Source organism: Danio rerio, chromosome 14 (assembly GCF_049306965.1).
Source record: "Danio rerio strain Tuebingen ecotype United States chromosome 14, GRCz12tu, whole genome shotgun sequence".
Lineage (NCBI taxonomy): Eukaryota > Metazoa > Chordata > Actinopteri > Cypriniformes > Danionidae > Danio > Danio rerio.
Window position 1 is genome coordinate 10,312,879 of NC_133189.1, and position 22,860 is coordinate 10,335,738.

General features: G+C 34.5%; 1 protein-coding gene across 2 annotated transcripts in view; it reads right to left on the reverse strand.

The window, feature by feature from the left end:
• The window catches only part of il1rapl2 (interleukin 1 receptor accessory protein-like 2), a 593,182-nt gene that overhangs the window by 36,012 nt on the left and 534,310 nt on the right, over nucleotides 1-22,860 (reverse strand). For both annotated transcript variants that reach the window (XM_068213146.2, NM_001142584.1), the window contains 1 exon segment: nucleotides 17,243-17,372. In XM_068213146.2, the coding sequence (XP_068069247.2) occupies nucleotides 17,243-17,372 (130 nt within the window).

Below are 22,860 nucleotides of genomic sequence, written 5' to 3' on the forward strand. Positions count from 1 at the left end.
ACAAAATAACACTGCCAAAATAATACACCTGATAACGAAAAATACATTTAATAGTCCAAAAACTGCTCATTAGATATGCACAAGATGTATTAAATATCATGTTTAACAACAATAGAGAGATAAGATCCAGTGGTACATCCTAGTCGAACTGGCTGAAGTAAAGCTGCTTTGGGCGGAGGAGGTGATGACAAAGCTCCTGCTGACAGGCTGAGGGTCAGAGTCTTCAAAAGCGTACATCGTCAAAGATGCGCTATCTTTATAAATAAACTGCTAATTTGAGTTTAAAACAAATACATTCTCGCATGAAAAACTCTTAAAACTTTATTTTGTAACACAACAGAGGAGAATTTTTAAAATCATGCAGGTTTTCTCCTCTGCTATTAGCTATTGCTGGTCGGCCTGCGTTTCGCAAGTTCACACATATCACCTCTCGATACATCCTTGGCAAAAGGGTCGGAGCAAGTACACATCCGGGTATTTTATATGTGCTTGCCAAGATGTGAACTTTAAATTAGAACAGTACTTCTGCGACAGTTGATGATAATAAAAGATAAAAAAGTCTACTGTATGATACAAATGGGAGATTTTAAGTAAATCAAATCAAACATGATGAAGAAAACAACAACAATCATTTATACTGTATATTTAAGTATGAACACACTTTCATTAACTCTGCTCACACTCTGATTAATTAGTTTGTCTAAATTTCAGCTAATTTTATTATACAATTCCAACAACAAATGTGGTTTTGACATTTTTTAAAGTGGTGCAACAAATTACTTAAAGAGGGCATGTAAACTGATAATTTCTTCCTCTTAACTGACAGTTACAACATTAAATAAATATGATTGAACAAAATTAAATATGTAGGCTAATGGATGTCTTCAGTAGAGTGCAAACAACACCATTTCCGTATCCACGAAAGTAAAGGAGTAAAGAGTAAAAGTAAAGAGAAAGTAAAGGCCGAATGGAGGAGGTTCATTCTTTATTCTCGTGCTGCAGATTGTCTGTTTAACTGTTTTCTCGCTAGTGAAGCAATTTTCCACTTACAAAGTCCACCATTTAAAAAGCAAAGGCACCATGAGGCGATGCAACTGACTCTTTAAGGGAATGGGAGATGAGACTCTGACTGGTTTAATGCACGTTATGCTGAAAACACACCCATACCAACCAACATAGAACTTATTTTTCCATTCTTCAAATAGCAAAAATGGATTCAGACATGCCCTTAATGCTTTTGTGCCATGCGCTTCAGACTTTGCGCCTAGATTGTTAAAATAGAGGCCAAAGTGTTTCTGTATATTGTTTTATAAAGTGTGATTACAAATTTATATGAATAATTTTTTTTTTACTGTTTAAACACCTTATAAAAAGTGATTTTTGCATAATAGGTCCCATTTAATGAATTTTGGTTCTGTTAGTTAATTGGTCAAATCCATCCTTCTGTTTTCAGAACTCTGATTACATAAGCTGACATTTCATATACTGATATTTTACACTCAAATATCAGTTTACTTTTATATGAGAAGGCGTGAAGAAGGATCGGCTCTATTCTTTGAAATGTCATCCATTCAAAACATAATAAAAGTTACAATAACTAGAAGAAGCTAATGATGCTTTAAAGCTCCCTGTCAGTTAGAACATTATAGGAGTATCACAACTTTGCAGCTTTTCTGATAAATTCTTTATTTTTTATACGTGAAACATGAAAAAGCTTCACTGTAAATAAGGATCCAGCACCTCTATTCTGAAATGAAAGAATACTTCATAAAGATCAAAAAGACATCATCAAAGGAAGATCAACATATATAACAGCGGATGATGGCTCAAACAGCTCTTCAAAACAGATGAAATACCTCTTGATAAAGCCCTCAGATGAATTATCATACAGATTACTCAAACAAGGCTGCATAATATAGCAGATGGCCTAGCTTGATCACTCAGAAGTGGACATATTGTGGTTGTTTGCACTGTCCTGTTTCATCTATGCCACCTAACAAACCTTTTAGATTTGACCTTGTCTTTGTGTAGGCATGGTTCTCTCAGTGTTGGTGAACACAATTGCAGGGAAACACAAACGGTTACTAAACTTTAATACATAAAGCAATAACTTTCTTTCCATTAAACTTTTGTTTATTAAACAGATTAATAACAAACCAATTAAAAACATATAGGGGTTGTGCAATGAAATTGAAACGCCTGGAATCATCCTGATACAAGGCACCACCTTCAAGATACAAAGTTTGAACCATTGGGTGCACATGATCCACCAGAATGGTTCAGTAGTCCTCGGCAGTCTTCTACAAGTATTGGGCCTAAGGAATGCCATGATATTCCAGACTGGATTAATGCAACTCTCTACTAGCGGGGCTTACAGCTAACTCTATCAAGCCTCTTCAGCTGCTCCAGAATGCAGCAGCAAGAGTGGTCTTTAATGAACCTAAAAGAGCACATGTCACTCCGCTGCTCATCCGTTTGCACTGGCTGTCAGTTGCTGCTCGCATCAAATTCAAAGCTCTGATGTTTGTCTACAAAGCGACTTCTGGCCTTGCTCCTTCTTATCTGCTCTCACTTCTGCAGATCTATGTGCCCTCCAGAAACTTGTGTTCTGTGAATGAACGTCGCCTCGTGGTTTCATCCCAAAGAGGGAAAAAATCACTTTCCCGAAAGCTCGCGTTCAATCCGCCCAGTTGGTGAAATTAACTCTCTAACTGCAGCAGAGTCACTCGCTGTTTTCAAGAAACGACTAAAAACTCAACTATTTAGTCTCCACTTCACTTCCTAATCTGCAATTGCCTCTCTGGATATACCACTAACTGTACTCAAAAAAAAAAAAAAAAAACAAACAAAAATTTTTTTTGACTTTACAGACCTGAAACTTTGCTATAGCACTTATTCATTTTTGCTCTTACAGTTGTGTAAATTGCTTCCTTGTCCTCATTTGTAAGTCGCTTTGGATAAAAGTGTCTGCTAAATGACTAAATGTAAAATGTAAATGTAAATGTTTTTCTTGTTTGCCTTCACCTGGTTAAAGAAACTAGGTTCCACTTCATTTTTCTCATCATCACTATCCCAGCAGAGCAGAAGACAGGTTTTGAAAATGTGTAAACCTTTTCTCATTGGGTTGACACATTTTCCCCACCATTTTTCAAAACAGTTAACACCGATGTCATTCAAGCAGTCCAAACTCCATTGTTTTAGCTATGGTAACCAAACAAAAACCATCTATTCTTAACCATTAGAAGCTACCAAGATCAGTATGAATTCACTGAAGCACCGGTTTGACACTCCTTCACACAAATCTTCAATTATCAATCAGGCTGCAAACATTAAAAATGGTGGAAGGTCTGTGTTGTTCTGTGCCAGCATGGATGGAGGAGGTCAATAGTGACTATGTCCTATACTCCCAATAGATTTGACTGTATATAAGGTTACATGTTTTCTCTAATATTTAAAGTAATTCATTACTTTTGTCTGTTTTTTTTATTTTTATTTTTTTACAGTATTTCAGTTTTCAGCCACAATTTGAAAAATATCATGAATTTAATATAAATTTAGTCAAAGCATTTCTTATTCTGGATCCAACTCTTTGCAAAAAGGCAAATTTGACAGCCGGAATAAAAAGACAACAAATGGCATTGGCAATAAGCTACAATGGCAAGCAATGGTGCACTGATTCACACAGTTCTGTATTTTGTATTTTGTTGTCCATTGTGTAATCATTAATTGAAATAGCTTATATACTTGTTTGCAAGTTGTGTTGTTTGAAGGTAAAACTAGCTTTTGTTGGATATTTTAAATGTTTTGACATGGTATGTGCGTTTTGCAAGCAAAATGTATCATTTTGACCATGAGTGCCACTGTTTAGGCCTGCGTGTTAACTGTTTTGAAAATGTGGAGTTTCATTTGACGGCTGCATCAAAGCAATCAAGAAAAACTATAAAGCCCAAAACATTTCGTGGCATGCAATAGTCGGGATGGCACACTTCTTTGGGGCTTCTCCACACTGTAACTCTCTTGGCTGTGGAAAAGACAGTGAAGGTGGACTTATCAGAGAACACCACATGTTTCTCATTGTGTACAAAATAATACACAAAAAATGTGCAACAAAATCTAAAAAAAATACAAAATACAGAACTCAGTGTGAATCAGTGCACCATTGTATGCCATTGTAGCCATTGTTCCCAATGCCTTTTGATGTCTTTCTATTTGGGCTGTCAAATTTGCCTTTTTGCAAAGAGTTGGATCCAGAATAAGAAATGCTTTGATTAAATTTATATTGAATTCATGACATTTTTCAAACTGTGGTTGAAAACTGATATACAGAAGTAATAAAATACTGTAAATATTAGAGAAAACACATGTAAACCAGTATACAGTCAAATCTGTTGGGAGTATAGGACATGGCCATTATTGACCTTCTCCATACATGCTGGCACAGAACAACATAGACCTTCCACCGTTTTTAATGTTTGCAGACTGATTGCTAATTGAAGATTTGTGTGAAGGAGTGTCAAACCGGTGCTTCAGTGAATTCATACTGATCTTGGTAGTTTCTAATGGTTAGGAATAGATGGTTTCTGTTTGGTTACCATTGCTAAAACAATAGGGTTTGGACTGCTTGACTGACATCCGTGTTTTGAAAAATGAAAAAAAGGGTTTACACATTTGCAAGACCTGTCTTCTGCTCTGCTGGGATAGTGATAAAGAAAATGAAGTGGAACCTAGTTTCTTTAACCACGTCAAAGCAAACAAGAAAAACTGTAATAAAAAACATGTCCATGTGCTGTCAGTGGGCAAACCAAGTTTGATCAGCAGTGGCTCTTTTTTTAGACTTTTAAAATCTTTTTTTTTTTTTAATTCAATAATTAGATTAACCTTTAAAATATGAGTTAGATTTTTTACAGTATAGGTGAGAATGTCACAGTGTGAAGCCTGTGTTAGACTGATCATTCATCCAGTACATTTCCTTGCCTTCAGCCTGAGACGCTGAATCTACAGCACCTCCTGACCTTACAGAGGACGAGCTGCTGTGAGAATGATTAGATGGAAGCGTGTGTGTCGAGTGACCTCTCAGCTGTCAGGAAGAAGCTGCTCTTGTGTCTTTTAGCATGAGCTGGATGGATCTTTAGTCATCTTAACAAAGCAAAGCTCATTCATAACTTAAAAAAAAACTGGACTAACCACACATGCTCTGCTCTGTTAAGCTGTGCATGGTCACACTGCACTTATAACCCCATATGCTGGAAACTCAAGCTCATGCGGCAAGTTTCACATGTTTTTGCACTCTAAAGATCAAGTTTGGTGAACTCTGACCTAGGCATCGGACGATAACCATGTTCAAGGTATATCAGGGTTTGGAAAAGTCAAGGTTTTAAACTCGTCAACATTTTCTGCTATACTGTTCCTAAGGAATATGTACTATTTTTAATTTACTTAAAAAAAATAAAAAAATTAAGGAAAACAGTATCTCCAGCACAAGAATATCCAAAGATGTCATTTTAAATTGTAAAAAAAAATCTGTTCTTGAAATAAATGACTTAAAGGAAGTCAATGATTCCTTTAAATAATTTAGCCTGACATGTTTACTGCTCCAAAATATTTAAAATGTTTCTCAAAATAAAATATATTGTGTTAAAAGGGGAAAAAGTAGTTGTTTTTTACCCAGACATTTAAAAAGAACCTATTTTAGAGCAGTAATCACATGATATTTTTATCCAAGGTTATCATACCGTCAGAATCTTATACCGGCCCATGCCTACTCTGACCTGCAAGCATCACATGCATATGTCAGATCAATAGGATATTAAAACGTGAGCGCTTATTTTAAAGGTGCTGTATGTTTTTGACTCATAAAAATCATAAAAATACCATGATATATCTGCAAATATTTAAGAAACAGGCTAAGTAAACTTTCTTGGTTCTTAAAAAACCAATGCTGAAGGCAGATATTTTGCTTTGAAAATATGTGTTACGTGCCGGAACGGTTGTCTTTATTTTGGTCATTTAAACCACCCACTGCCAGTTTAGCCAATAATATTTTAACACCCCGTGTACCTCTGTGGAAAACCACGTATTTCTTTCATTCAATAAGGAAGGCTCTCAAAGTGTGCGTCCGCAACCAAAATTCGACAGTAGCAGATTCTGAAGTGAGACACAGATTCAGAGTTCCACATAAGTGAATATTATAAATAATATAAACATTATGAACGTAAACATTAGATGAAGAGGTTACATTGTAAACCTGTGTCATAACAACACGCTACATGATACACAGTGTTAAGTAATTTGGCAGTTTGCACCTGACGAAACCCAACAGAAATTTAAATAGAACCATTCAGAAGAACAGAATAGTGCACTTACTGCACTCCAACGAAATGGTAAAGTTTATAATCTATTTCATACATATAAAACCTCTTTAACATTATTAAATGTATATGCTGAGTCACTGATATTTGTTGAGTCACAGGTCTAAAGTTACATTTATTTTATTTTCAAGGTCTGAGTTAAACTATCTGCTGCAGCTTTCAGTATATGGCAATAAATGTCATGTGAAATGGCATTCAAACTCACATTATTAGCATTTAACACTGAATTAAGCACATGAGGTGTACCTGACGTAATCATTGTCAGTTTATCCTGTTGTTCAGCTGCAAGATATAGAAGCCCATATATAGCCTATATATAGCCTAAAATATACATTTCAGGTGTTGCAGAACAAAAATTTATATCGAAGACACTCCTTCAATCATGTGCCTTTGCTTTTATTTAGAACACGATTTAAATCAGCCTTTAGGGTTGATAGTCAGGCACACTGCTGTTGGTTTCGTCATCTGGCAACCTACACTTGCTTGTGTTTTGAACCAGGTGTGGAATACCTAGTTCAACCACTGGGTGTCAAACTTACATACTGCACCTTTAATCGGTGCAATTTAAAATATGGAGCAGTGTCACATCATCGTGTTTAATTCCGGCCCTTTCCGCAGCATTGTCTGACAGATTTTCGCATGCTCAAACCCTAGTATGGCTGCAGCTTTTTTTTTCTGTGACTTGGTATGGAAGATGAGCAGTTATTATATTGGCATTGTCGCTAGGCAGACTTAATACAACTTTCATCAAAGGTCATTCACTTATTTATGGGATTTTTAAGTGTAAAGATGACATTGTTTGAGAAGACAACTTTACATAAACAAATATATCATAACCTGTCTTTGACTTTGTCATGACAAAGGCAACATAACTTGTAGAGCTGTGAACCTACACTAGTCTCACGGTTCGGTCACGATTATCATGCCATCGATTCGGTTCAATTCGATATTTCGGTGCATCACGGTGCATTGACGGTGCTTTCCATACATTTTATATTTTCTTCACAGCAGCATTTCTTGCATTAAAATGTATGAATATATTTATTTTTATATACTATTTGTAATACAATTTTGTCATTTAATACAAACTGTCAGATATATAAACTGTAACTTTAAACAAAACAAGCATTTAGCAAATAATATAAACAAATATAAATATCCAGCTCAATTTCTGATCCTTGTCTAGTTCTCTTACACCCCTTTGATTGGTCACACCCTCAAAAAAATGGTTGCGACTGGCTCTTGCACGCTGCGTTCTTTACAGATGAGTGATACTGATAAGCGGCAGGCGGCAGCGGCGATCTTACAGCTGATGTAGATAGACACGGTGGAGAAAACTCTGCAGACATGCGCTCGTTTCTTTATGCAAAAGTAACACTGTAAAACAGCCGAGAAGAGAAGAAAAGCCACGCCAGCAGGTCAAATGGGCCACTGTGTGTGTGTGAGAAAGAGAGAGAGAGACAGAGCGAGAGAGAGAGAAATGGAGGAGGCTACTTTCATTCTCTCGATCTCAGTGAAATATTGGCTATTGGTGTATATGTCAGTGAAAGACTGATCCAGCATACACACATAGTGAAATTGTGCACAGTTTATGAGTTTTAAGAAGTTAAAGCGCTGTAAATATTCTTGATCGCTTCCCTCGCGACAGAGCGCATATAAGATAAATGACGTCAGTAATAACCAGTTATGATTATTACTGAACCGATTCCGAATTGTCCGCATCTGCATCGCAGTGCATCGAAGAAACGATTAATTGACACCCCTAATAACTTGTCATAAGTCTGTCATAAACATGATTGCCAAGAGGTCATTATAATTGTCTATTTAACATTTTTTCTAAACACTTTTTTTGGTGGAACAAAATTAATGTCATTAAAATTGCTCTTTATAAGCAATATTGTCAATATCCTATAGATTTATAACAGCGTCATTAGTATTTAATGACATATTCGGTAGATTTATAACAGTGTCATTAGTATTTAATGACATTAAACATCAAACTTTAAGGATGCTGTTATAAAATCAATGAAACAGTTATAATGACCCCTTAACAATTATGTTTATGATAGATCTATGAAAATGTTATCTTAAAAATATCAAGTTGTCATGATAAAGATACAATAGATTATAATGTATTTGTAAAGTTGTCGAACACTTAAACAATGTCACCTTTGCATTTAAAATGTCATAACTGGGGCATTGACGTCATTGTTGTCATAAGCATACATAAAATACATACGTAGCAGTGACATATCTATGAGATTTCATAGCCCTTCTAATAAACTGCAAGATTTCATAGCCCCTTCAAGTGTTATCAAAATGTTTTTTTTTATACTCCACATTTGCTATTTACCATTGAAATCCTATGAGAATTCCCTGTATTTCAATGACTAAATTGTCTGGCTTCTGAATTTCCGAATCTCATACTTTTTCCAGCAGGATTCATTCGATTTTGTCCATCAGTCTGACAGGTCTGAAGGATCACTTTGGCTTTCTAGAGGCTATAGCAACACCTGAACATGCATTAGATTTTGCAGACTTCAGCTCTACCATCACCCCATTCAAACTGTACAATCTGCTAAATGACAAGCCAAGGATATTCACCCACTCTACCTGCTGTACTTCCTTCCCCTAAGGATATCCATCAGTCAAGGTGAACAAACATTCATTTAACCTTTTAACCCATTAACACGGACACCCCACAGAGCTGCATATGCTCTCTAATCCTTTTCTCACCTCCATTCACCTTAAAACTCTGATAGAATCAGAAAAAAATGCGGGTGAGAGCACAAATATCAAATCTTACCACATCCTTGCTTCCAAGATGGTGCTATTATGGAGCCAGATCAGCCTCAATAATAATAATACATTTGCAAAAATAAAACTCATACATGCACAGCACAATTCACATTCACAAAATCCAATTTGTAAATTCAAAACACATTTTGTGAATTCACAAGTAAAAATTTTTACATTTTTTGAAATTAGTTTGACGTGTGCATTTATAAATTATTTTAAAATGATGAATTGGATTTGCATATTTATGAATTGTGTTTTGAATTTATGAATTAGATTTTCTTATTTATGAAATGTGTTTAGAGTTTTTGAATTGTGTTTTGAATTTATGAGTTGAATTTGCAAATTTATGAATTGTGTTTTGAATTTATGAATTAGATTTGCTTATTTATGAATTGTGTTTAAATTTACAAATAGTGTTTTGAATTTATGAATTGAATTAGCAAATTTATGAATTGTGTTTTGAATTTATGAAATAGATTTGCTTATTTACAAATTGTGTTTAAATTTACAAATAGTGCTTTGAATTTATGAATTGGATTTGCATATTTATGAATTGTGTTTTGAATTTATGAAATAGATTTGCTTATTTACAAATTGTGTTTAAATTTACGAATAGTGTTTTGAATTTATGAATTGGATTTGCATATTTATGAATTGTGTTTTGAATTTATGAATTAGATTTGCTTATTTATTAATTGTTTTATGAATTTATGAATTGGATTTGCTTATTTATGAAATGTGTTTAGAGTTTTTGAATTGTGTTTTGAGTTTATGAATTGGATTTGCAAATTAATGAATTGTGTTTTGTATTTATGAGTTTGATTGGCTTGTTTATGAATTGTGCTTTAAATTTATATATTGTGTTTTAAATTTACAAATTGGATTTGCATATTTATGAATTGTGTTTTTAACTTACAAATTGTGTTATGAATTTATGAATTGGATTTGCATATTTAGGAACTGTGTTTTGAATTTACAAACTGTGTTTTGAATTTATGAGTTGGATTTGCATGTTTATGAATTGTGTTTTGAATTTACGAATTGTGTTTTGAACTGACGAACTGGATTTGCCTATTTATGGCTTGTATTTTGAGTTTACAAATGATGTTTTGAATTTATGAATTGGATTTGCATTTTTATGAATTGTGTTTTGAATTTAAAAACTGTGTTTTGAATTTACGAATTGAATCTGTACTTTTATGAATTATACTGTATTTTGTATTTACTATAAGTAGGCGGTTCATTCCGCTGTGGCGACCCTGGATTAATGAAGGGACTAAGCCGTAAAGAAAATGAATGAATGAATGATTAGCATATTTATGAATTGTGTTTTGAATTTATGAAGTGTATTTACATATTTAAGAACTGTGTTTTAAATTTACGAATTGTGTTATGAATATATGAATTGGATTAGCATATTTATGAATTGTGTTTTGAATATATGAATTAAATTTGCATGTTTATGATTTGTGTTATGAATTTATGAATTGGATTTGCTTATTTATTAAATGTGTTTAGAGTTTTTGAATTGTGTTTTGAATTTATGAATTAGACTTTCTTATTTTTAAAATGTGTTTACAGATTTTGAATTGTGTTTTGAATTTATGAGTTGGATTTGCATATTTATGAATTGTGTTTTGAATTGATGAATTAGATTTGCTTATTTACGAATTGTGTTTAAATTTACAAATAGTGTTTTGAATTTATGAATTGGATTTGCATATTTATTAATTGTGGTTTGAATTTATGAAACAGATTTGCTTATTTAAGAATTGTGTTTAAATTTACGAATAGTGTTTTGAATTTATGAGTTGGATTTGCAAATTTATGAATTGTGTTTTGAATTTATGAATTCGATTTGCATATTTATGAAATGTGTTTTGAATTTATGAAATGTGATTTGAATTTAAGAATTCGATTTGCAAATTTATGAATTGTGTTTTGAATTTATGAGTTTGATTGGCTTGTTTATGAATTGTGCTTTAGATTTATATATTGTTTTTTAAATTTACAAATTGGATTTGCATATTTATGAATTGTGTTTTTAACTTACAAATTGTGTCATGATTTTATGAATTGGATTTGCATATTTAGGAACTGTGTTTTGAATTTACAAACTGTGTTTTGAATTTATGAGTTGGATTTGCATGTTTATGAATTGTGTTTTGAATTTACGAATTGTGTTTTGAACTGACGAACTGGATTTGCCTATTTATGGCTTGTATTTTGAGTTTACAAATGATGTTTTGAATTTATGAATTGGATTTGCATGTTTATGAATTGTGTTTTGAATTTAAAAACTGTGTTTTGAATTTACGAATTGAATCTGCACTTTTATGAATTATACTGTATTTTGTATTTACTATAAGTAGGCGGTTCATTCCGCTGTGGCGACCCTGGATTAATGAAGGGACTAAGCCGTAAAGAAAATGAATGAATTAATGATTAGCATATTTCTGAATTGTGTTTTGAATTTATGAAGTGTATTTACATATTTATGAACTGTGTTTTAAATTTACGAATTGTGTTATGAATATATGAATTGGATTAGCATATTTATGAATTGTGTTTTGAATATATGAATTAAATTTGCATGTTTATGATTTGTGTTATGAATTTAAGAATTGGATTTGCCTATTTATGAAATGTGTTTAGAGTTTTTGAATTGTGTTTTGAATTTATGAATTAGACTTTCTTATTTATAAAATGTGTTTACAGTTTTTGAATTGTGTTTTGAATTTATGAGTTGGATTTGCATATTTATGAATTGTGTTTTGAATAAAAACGTGCTGGATGAGTTGGCGGTTCATTCCACTGTGGCGACCCTGGATTAATAAAGGGACTAAGCCGACAAAAAATAAATTAATGAATATTTTGAGTTTATGAATTGCATTGTTGCCATTGTGGATAGCTGGACAACCCTCCCTTTCATTCACCTGAACTACGTTTCCAATCAAGGCCTGCAGTCACACACCAGAGTTTCAGTTCACCTTCTGATTACTGATTACACACACTATATAAACTCTCCAGTCACGCTAGCACATTGCTGAGTCTTGTTTCCCTTTAGTGAATTTTATAAGCGTTTTCCCAGCATTGCCATATTTTTATCCTTTGTATTTATTGTTTATGTTTGTTTTCCTGGCTACCCCGCCCCTTTACCTGAAACTGTCTGCTCCTGTATCAAACCTTGCCTGCTTAACTGTCTATTAAAGCTACATTTGGATCCTAACCCAGGTTGTCAACCCCATCATTACACTGTATGTGTGTTTAAGTATCAGACACTGACACTAGCTGCAGAACATTATCAGACATCATTAATTATCCATCCAAATATGGTCAAAACCGAGCATTTCATTCTAGGGGTAATTCCTTTGGTTATGAATGAGCATACAAAACCGTTTCTTAAGCCACATACCTACTATTTAGATATCAGAGAATGGTTTTACATATTGAATCAATGCACTCTATGACACCTTTACGTCAGGGTTGATCGATTTGCTCTGGAGGGGTGTTCCAGATGTTATTTTCACAGAGGTGAGGAGAAAAAAAAAGTATGCAGCATCAGCAACACTATAAAATGACAACATAAATCTCTCGATCAGAAACACATAGCAAAGGATCCAAATTGACATCCTCAGAAAACAACAGAAACTCGGACATAAACATCATGCATCAGTGCATCGTATGGCAGCTTTGACAGCATTGAAAACACATAAAATTGTCAACAAAGCCACATTGATCTTTGAAACTGCTTTTTTCTGTGTCATTGCTCTACAACTAACATGCATTATTAACATGACTTTAAGGTCCATCCAGTTCATGCAACAAAAACTCAAAAGCAGCTTCCTCCCAACAGCTGGGAGGTCACTTGACAAAAACGCTTCCATCCAATCATTCTCACAGCAGCTCGTCCTCTGTAAGGTCAGAAGGTGCTGTGGATTGAAGGCGGAGAAGTGTGCTGGGTTAACAATTAGTCTAACACAGTACTCACACTCATATTTCCACCTATACCGTAAAAATAAATATACAATAAAATCTAAGTTAAAATTTCAAAGGTAAATTAAATGCTGAATGTATAAAATACAAAGATTATTTAGGTAGTATATGTTTTAACTAAATGTTAAAATTTTTTGGAAGGTTTTTTGGTAAAAGCTGTAACATTTCAACTCATCATTGTAGTGATTAGTGTTTCTCCCATTGTCTCTATATAATTTTCTCTTAAGGAGTGCAACCCTCATAAATTCATTACATATATAGTTACATTTTTATATTGATTAAACACAATTTGTGGAACTATAGCTCTTCATTCAAACATCTTGTGTTTTGTAATGTAACTACATAAAATGTTTTAGGTACTTTACCACTTTGTTGGGTACACCTTATGCTTTTGCATTCAGAACTGCTTTTATTATTCGTGGCATAGATTAAACAAAGTACTGGAAATATTCCTCAGAGATTTTGGTCCATATTGACATGACAGCATCACGCAGTTGCTGCAGGTTTGTCAGCTGCATATTCATGATGCGAATCCCCCGTTCCACCACATCCCAAAGGTGCTCTATTGAATTGAGTTCTGGTGACTATGGAGGCCATTTGAGTACAGTGAACTTGTATGTACATGTTCAATTGTCATGTTCAAGAAACCAGTCTGAGGGTGCTTTCACACCTACAATTTTGTTTCGGAACGTATCTCGTTTGCCCAGTTAGCGCCGTTCGATTGGCATATGTGAACAGGGCAATCGCGCTCTGTTCCGCGCCAAAGTAATCGCTCCGAGATCGCTTGAGTGAGGTGGTCTCGGTTCGATTGAAACGAACCCTGGAGCGGTTCGATTGCAGTGAGAAAGCGATCCGATCCGAGTGCGGTTATATTACAGTGTTTTATGGATATGTAATAAGCTTACGGCTACATGAAGAGAGAATTATGAGTAGGGCGGGAAGTTTCGCGAGTCTCCGGATGCCCGCAAACAAGTGATGATCTCCCGGTAATCTCGCGTCTCTCTCCCAGTCCTCAAATAGGCATCGTCGCGCACCCTTCTCACCCCTCCCCACCGCATCTCTCCTCAGACACGTCACGCGCGCGCACCCTGTCAATCACCACCAAACCACCACCTCCTGACAGCTGAGCGGGACGCTGCAAAGTAAACCCTGACACTCTGACCAATGTGAGGAGAGTTTACTCGCACGTGACTTGTTTTAGCTCTTTTGGTCCGATTAGAAACTTTGCAGTGTGAAAGCGAACCGCTCCAAGAGCAAAGAGCAACAATGTAACAACTTTAATCTCTGTTTCGGAACAACTGAATCGATTCACAGGTGTGAAAGCACCCTGAGATGATTGGCACTTTATCAAATGGCGCATTATCAAACTGTGCATTATCTTACTGAAAGTAGCCATCAGAAGATGGGTACACTGTGGTCATAAAAGGATGAACATGGTCAGCAACAACACTCAGGTAGGCTGTGGCGTTGTCACAATGCTCAATTAGAACCACGATGCTCAATGGGCCCAAGGTGTGCCAAGACAATATCTCCCACACCATTACACCACCACCAGCCTCAACCATTGATACAAGGCAGGATGAATCAATGCTTTCATGTTGTTGAAGCCAAATTCTGACCCTACCATCCAAATGTTGCAGCAGAAATCGAGACTCATCAGACCAGACGTTTTTCCAATCTTCTATGGTCCAATTTTGATGAGCCTGTGCGAATTGTAGCCTTAGTTTCCTGTTCTTAGCTGACTGGAGTGGCACCCGGTGTGGTCTTCTGCTGCTGTAGTCCATCTGTCTCAAGGTTTAATGTGTTGTGTGTTCAGAGATGCTCTTCTGTATACCTTGTATCGAGTGGTTATTTGCCTTTTTATCAGATTGAGCAAGTCTGACCATTATCCTCTGAAATCTGGCATCAACATTCCGCCCACAAAACTGCCACTTGCTGGATATTTTCTCTTTTTTGGACCATTTTCTGTAAACCTTAAATTCCCTTTCTTCCTCATTCTGATGCTCAATTTGAACCGCAGCAGATCGTCTTGACTATGTCTACATGCCTTAATGCATTGAGTTGCTGCCATGTGATTGGCTGATTAGATTTGATTTGAGTTAATGAGCAGTTGGACAGGTGTACCTAACAAAATTGTCAGTGAGTGTACATTTTGAATGTATTTATTTCTCCTGATGAAACACAACTAGCTGTTGTTTTTGAATAATTTGTCTAAATGTAGGAAACTGTATTTAGAGTATTGCGATAAGTAACATTTGTAATTTATTTATAGTTTTGTGGACATATGTCATTACTTCACAAAGTAAACCTCAAGTACCGCTTTTAGTGTTAAATTAAAAAAAAAATGTTGTAAGGAAACAAATGATTATTATGTATTAAAGAACAGGTTTTCCCTTATGTGAAGCCATATGTATAAAAATGTTATAATAATAATAATATACACTGTAAAATTATAACAGTAAGTAAAAGATCAGTTTATTTCATGCCAAAATGTCCATAAAATAAACCATAAATAAAACAAAATAAAATAAAAAAAGAATAAATTTTAAAAAATAAAGAAATAAAATTTAAATAAAACAAAATAAAATAAACTAAAACCAAAAAATAAAAAAATAAATAAAATCAATTAAAATAAAATAAAATCATGTAAAAAAAATAAAACAAAAAAAAACATTATGCACATAAATGTAATCTGTCATTGCTTTTATGTATATTTAATACTCATGCATACATAAACTGAACATGCAATATACAAATCAAGAACAACATCTGAAACTGACAGATGTTTTTTTAAATTATTTGTAATTGTGTAGTATTTTATACCACATAAATTGATATTAGGCGAAGCAGTGGCACAGTAGGTAATACTGTTGCTTCACAGCAAAAAGGTCGCTGGGTCGATCTTCGGCTCATTTGGTGTTTCTGTGTGGAGTTTGCATGTTCTCCCTGCATTCGCGTAGGTTTCCTCTGGGTGCTCCGGTTTCCCCCATAGTCCAAAGACATGCGGTACAGGTGAATTGGGTAGGCTAAATTGTTCGTAGTGTATGAGTGTGTGTGAATGAGTGTTTGTGGATGTTTCCCAGAGATGGGTTGCGGCTGGAAGAGCATCCGCCGTGTATTAATGTGCTGGATAAGATGGCAGTTAATTTGGCTGTGGTGACCCCAGATTAATAAAGGGACTAAGCCGACAAGAAAATGAATGAATGAATGTATAAACTGATATTTTAGATAGATATTTATTATATAGATAGATATTTTATATCCCATAAATAAATAAAGAAACTAACCACCAACATACCACCATCCTTCTATAACCTGTGCTCACTACATCTCAGGTATGCACTGCACTGCACCCTAATGCATATTATTACTGTTTATTGATTTGTCATGGCATACTTTACTGCATTGCAAACAATAATTTATAAATACTCATATGAACACTCTGTCCCATATATTCTGTATTGCTGTACAAAAAGTCCACCACCCCAATCAATAATTCTATTCTATTCTATTCTATTCTATTCTATTCTATTCTATTCTATTCTATTCTATTCTATTCTATTCTATTCTATTCTATTCTATTCTATTCTATTCCAGAATACACAGTTTATACAAGAGAATACACAGCGAATATTTAAAACACACAGAGTTTACACAACTGTTAATTTGCAAAAGCATGACTCAAATTTAGTCTTTTTAGACACCATGTTATGTCATAAATTGCAAAACAGATGATTTATGGAAATTAACTAGAGCTTTTTAGTAGTTGCAAAAACTTGAAATATTCTAAAGAAAAATTAAAGAAATCTATTTTTGCTAATGAAATCTTCAAAAGTTATTTCTGTTGTGTTCTATATAAATAACCTGTTTTTGCACACTTGTCCACTAGAGGTCTCTGTGTCCCCAGTAATCTTCATGTTTGCTGTCACACCTGTTTTCCTGTAGGTTGTCAGTGTGCTATTATATAATCACAGTCTGTTCTTCACTTTCAGCACTGTGAAGTCATGCATGTTCTACCTATTTATAGTGTATTGCTCTTAATTCAAGAAGTAACAGATATAAAGCCTAGAAAACATTACCTGACTTCACTCTCTCTTATGTGTCCTTCCAGCTCCTCTACAAACTTATCCCCCTTCATCCAGTAGATGATCGGTTTGGAATCACCGCTGTAGCCGAAAAAAGCCTTGCAGTCTAAGATGAGACGCATACCTGTTAAAAAACAAAACACAATGGGTAGATATTAATCAGCATAATATAGAGCAAATGTATACTGTACAGTGGAGTGCAAATTAGAGATCAATTTATGAACAGAAATAATGATTAATATTTAAAGCAATTTTAGTTGTGACAATACCCAGACACAAAATAGAAGAAGAAAAAGAAGAAAAAATAATAAAAGATAAAAAGACAAAAGAAAATGATGAAGGAAGAAAAAAAAGAAAAAGAAAAGGGAAAAAATACTACAACAAGAAAAAGAAAAAAATAGGAAGAAAATGAACAAGAACTAGAAGAAAAAGATTAGGAAAAAAAAGAAAAAAAGCAGAAAAGAAAAAATGAAAAAAAGAAAAGGACAAGAAAATGAAGAAAATTTAAAAGAAGAAAACGAAAAAGAAGAAACAGAAAAATAAGAAAAAAACAGAAAAAGAAAAAGAAGAAAAAAAGAAAAAGAAGAAAAAGAAAACGAGGAAAACAATAAAAGAAAAAGAAGAAAATGGAAGAAAAAGAATAAGAACTAGAAAAAAAAGACCAAGAAAATATTGGAAAAGAAAAAACTGAAAAAGAACATAAATAAAATGAAGAAATAAATTAGAAAAAGAACAAAAAAAATTTAAAGAAGAAACTGAAAAAGAAAAAGAAGACAAAAACATAAAAAAGGAAAAAGAAGAAAAAAGAAAAAGATGAAAAAAACATGAAAAAATTGAAAAAGGAAAACATAGAAAAAGAAAAAGAAAAACTATAAAGAAAAAGAACACGACCAAGAAGAAAAACAACCAATAAATTAGAAAAAGAAGAAAGAAAGTGAAAATGAAAAAGAAAAAAAGAAAAAGAACAAAAAAAGAACTAAAAGAAAAAGAACAAAAACAACTAGAAAAAAAGAAGAAAAAGAAAACAGAACAAGAAAAGAAGAAAAAAGAAGAAAAAGATAAAAGAAGTAAAAAAAGAAACAGAAAAAGAACAAAGAAAAGAACAAGAAAAAGAAGAAAATGAAAATGAAAAAGAACTAGAAAGAACAAAAAAAGCAAAAAGAAAAAGAACAAGAAAGAAGAAAATGAAAAATAACAAGAAAAAGAAGAAAAAAGAAAAAGATGATAAAGAAAAAGAAAAAAAGGAGAAAAAAGAAAATAAACAAAAAATGAGAAAAAAGAAAAAGGAGAAAAAGAAGAAGAAGAAGAAGAAAATCAACAAGAAAAAGAAGATAAAAGAAAAAAAGAAGAAAAGGAAGAAAAAAGAAAGAAGAAAAGAAAATTAACAAGAAAAAGAAGAAAAAAAGTTATGTTTCCATACAAAAATGCAAATTAACTTTTTAGTTTTTAATTAAAACTGGAATATCACATAAAAGACGTGCGAATTCCGCAGCGTTTCCATCCAACAAGTCAAAGTTAATAAACGCGTAGTGGCACTTAAAGACATGAGACATGGAGCACAGAGACTCTAGACAGTTCTGGACGTGATTAATAATAACACTAATACTGAGATGGTTAAGACGCTTTGGAATGACCAAAACATCATTTCAGATGTTTTACAGTGTGCTCAGCCTGCTGGTTTGTCCATTTACACACATTTTTATCATCACACAATCTCTTATAACAAACTCACATAACATTTTTTAAATCACATACTGTAATTTGTTTGGTAAAAGTTTTTCTATCAAAGTTTATGTGCATCTTTTCTTATCGAATACAAACTGTAGGTTTATCCGACAGTTTATACTCAGTTTTGCGATTACGTTTTTTATGCGCATTTTGAAAAATTGATGCGCATCTTGCATCATTGTCTAAAATGCACATAGAAATAGATGGACACAAATGTAGCTAGTGAATACAGATGAAAACAAACCTTTCTGAGGTTACAATAGTCAAGAATGCGTTTGAAGTGTACAGGCCCTTGCATTGACTGACTTTAGCACATCTGCTGCCACAGGATATCACTAGTCTCTCACACTGCTCTGGTGTGATCCTGATAATCGGTTCTTTAGTCACTTCCATAGTTCACCGACTATAGATTGTCAAGTCCTGGACACACCAAGTGGACGATTGGCCACTGGAAAGTGTCGGGCTGTTTGTGAATGTCTGTCAGGCTAGTTTGATTGATATGTTCCACACGTTACCCCATGTCAGGGTGTCCAGTTCAGCAAGTAGAACTGCCATCAGCCGTCTGTAAGAGAGCTCTCTGATTGGCCGTTCAACTATGAATCGGAGCACGAGAACAAAACTGAAGTGACAGAACTAAGCAAATGATACAAATCAAGATGAAACCCAATGAAGCTGGCTACTATTTTGAAATATTTGCGAACACTGTGAATTATCTGGCTTATTTTCACAAGCAAACTAGTTTAATAACCAAATTATAAGTGGTTAAGTATGTTGTACTTTTTGTTGTACTACTACATCGTGGAGACCAGTGTTGGGGAGTAACTAGTTACATGTAACACTGTTAAGTAATTTAATTAAGGCCACTTATTAAAGTGCTGCTATATTCTGATGCTTTTGATTGGTTTTCCGGTTTGATTACGGCGCACCAAGTCTACCAATTACGTTAATCCTCTTTGCCGCTGAAAGCATTAGGCTACTACAACCATTCAGAGAGCTGTCACCATGGCGAGTGATAAAAATGCATTTCATTCATTCATTTTCTTTTCGGCTTAGTCCCCTTATTAATCCGGGGTTGTCACAGCGGAATGAACCGCCAACTTATCCAAGAAGGAAAAAAAGGATTAAAAGAAGAAAAAGGAAAAAAATAGAAAAGGACAAGAAAAGGCAAAAAGCAAAGAAAAAAGAAAATGAACGAAAAAGAAGAAAATGAAAAATAACAAGAAAAAGAAGAAAAAAGTAAAAGAACTGAAAAAAGAAGTGATGAAAAAGAAAAAAAGGAGCAAAAAGAATTTTAACAAAAAAGAAGAAAAAGGAAAAAGATGAAGAAGAAAAGGAAGAAAGAAGAAAAAGAAAAGTAACAAGAAAATGCATTTCATTCATTCATTTTCTTTTCAGCTTAGTCCCTTTATTAATCCGGCGTCGCCACAGGGGAATGAACCGCCAACTTATCCAGCCCCTTTTTACGCATTGGTTGCCCTTTCAGCCGCAACCTATCTCTGGGTAACATCCATACAATCTCATTCACACTCATACACTACGGACAATTTAAGCCTCCCCAATTCACCTGTACCGCATGTCTTTGGACTGTGGGGGAAACTGGAACACCCGGAGGAAACCCACGCGAACGCAGTGAGAACATGCTAACTTCACACAGAAACGCCATTTGACACAGCAGAAGCTCGAACCAGCAACCTTCTTGCTATGAGGTGACAGCACTACCTACTGCGCCACTGCGTTGTCCTAAAAATGCATTTCATTGCTGGAAATTTTAAAATAATTTCACCCTGGGCACACAAAAAACAGTTCAGTGCAAAAATAGTTTTGCAGCTGTTACAATACTTTTGACATCAAAGGCTTCAATGTCGAATCCGAGGAAGCATCTGCAGGTGTGTAACCTAGCCTTTCTTTAGCCTTTTTTTTTTGTTGTTATCGTGAGTGTACAGAAATAAAAACAACCCCTTTCATATCGAAATATATATATCGACTCACAAAATTATTGATTTGTGAAATTCAGGGTACCAACAGACTCCTCTGGCCAAAGCAATTTTATCACATTAACAGAGTTTGGCAGTAGCATCGTTACAAGTAGTGACGCTACTAGCTTAACTACATTTCTCAGTAGTGTGGCATTTTTATATATCAAAATAGCTTTTCAGTAGCGTAGCTATTATTTTTAGCAAGTAGCGCAGTAGCGTCCACACAATCTACATTTACCGATCACGGATCATTAAGTGACAGGACTGACATTCACAGAGCTGTGAAGCCAGTGTCTAGCCGATGAAAGTAAATCCATATGATGGCGAGAATGACGATTTCCTCTTCTTCCTGTTTTACAGTGCTTGACAACAAACTTTATGGTGCATTACTGCCACCTCTCGCTCCAGTGACGTCGCCAGCCAATTAGGCTAACACGAGAAAAGGCTCCTACACACCGGGACGCTTTTCATTTGCGTTAATCGTCAGCGTTTTACGAGACGTTTTCCCGCATTTAAACCCAATCGCTTTTCACTGGTGTCAAGCTGAAGAGTATGCAAAATCACTCTTTTGACGTTAGATAGCGCTTAACAACATTAAGCTTCTGACACCCGCTTATAAAACAGAAGAAGAGGAGGAAAGGAAGTTCACACGTTTGTTGTTAAAGTTACTGGTTACTCGAACAAGCATGGATGGTTCAAGCTGCAGCTCCACGTTCATATCACCTCTGGGCATCTTCTTCAGTTTGCGCTTGCATTGACAGTTTAGCGCTTGAGCGCCTCCAAGTGCTGTTTACTGTAACTTCAGCAGCTCCGTGCACGTGAACGAAAGTGGCGATCTGATTGGTGGAGAAGATTTTGACGTGGCGCGTCAAAACAAAAAAACATGAGTCATTTTTTTTTCAAAATGGCACTTTTGCGCCTGCCGTTTTGCGCGTTGGTGTGCACGATCACATTGACGCCCGTTATTTAGTCGCGAGGTGTTAAACGTCGAGCAAAAAACGTCTCGGTGTGCACGGGCCTAAACTTTCTTGATCTGAAGATGACTGAGGGAGAGGAGGTATATATATATATAAAGTATACTATGGTAATTACTATTAGTTCATGATAGTTACTGATGATACTACATTATGTAGTGTAATTTATTAATGAAGAGTTGTAAATAATTATACAATATGCAAAATTTTGATTTTGTAACAACAGTAAACACTTTTTTGCTATAAGGTCTGGTTTTGTGGTGGCTGTACTTTAAAATGAAATTAATATAATCTTAATTCAAGTGATGAAAGATTTTGAAATTCTAACAGTAAACAGAGCCACTGTAAGGTCACACCTGCTTAGTATAAATGCTTGAAAATGATTTAGCTGAAAATATCCATTAGAAACTTAAAATTAATCAAAAAGTAATCAGATATAATCAGTTTCTTTACTTTGATAAAGTAATTGAAAAGGTACACTACTTAGTAATTTGTGATCTGTATTCTATTACATTTCCAAAGTAACCTCCCCAACACTGGTGGGGACTTTCCATTTTCGTTAGAAATGCAAACTGAGTTGACGTCAGAACCCAACCTACTGTCTAATGTCCAACCTAAAATCAATTAAATATCAGCGTCTAATGATGTTACAGCTTGACGTTGTATGGACGTTACTACCATGTCTCTCAGACATTGGATTTTGGTTGCCATACCTGACAAATAAATTGAAAAAGATGTTGGCTCGACAGATTATGGTCACTTTCCAACACAACCTAAAATCAACCAAATATCAACATCATTTAACATCGTTATTGGACGTCAAAATAACATTGTCCTTAGACGCTGGCTAGATATTGAAGTTTTGTCACCTGACATCACAACCTTAATCTAACCTAATATTAACATCTTATAATGTTGCATATTTGCTGGGCAA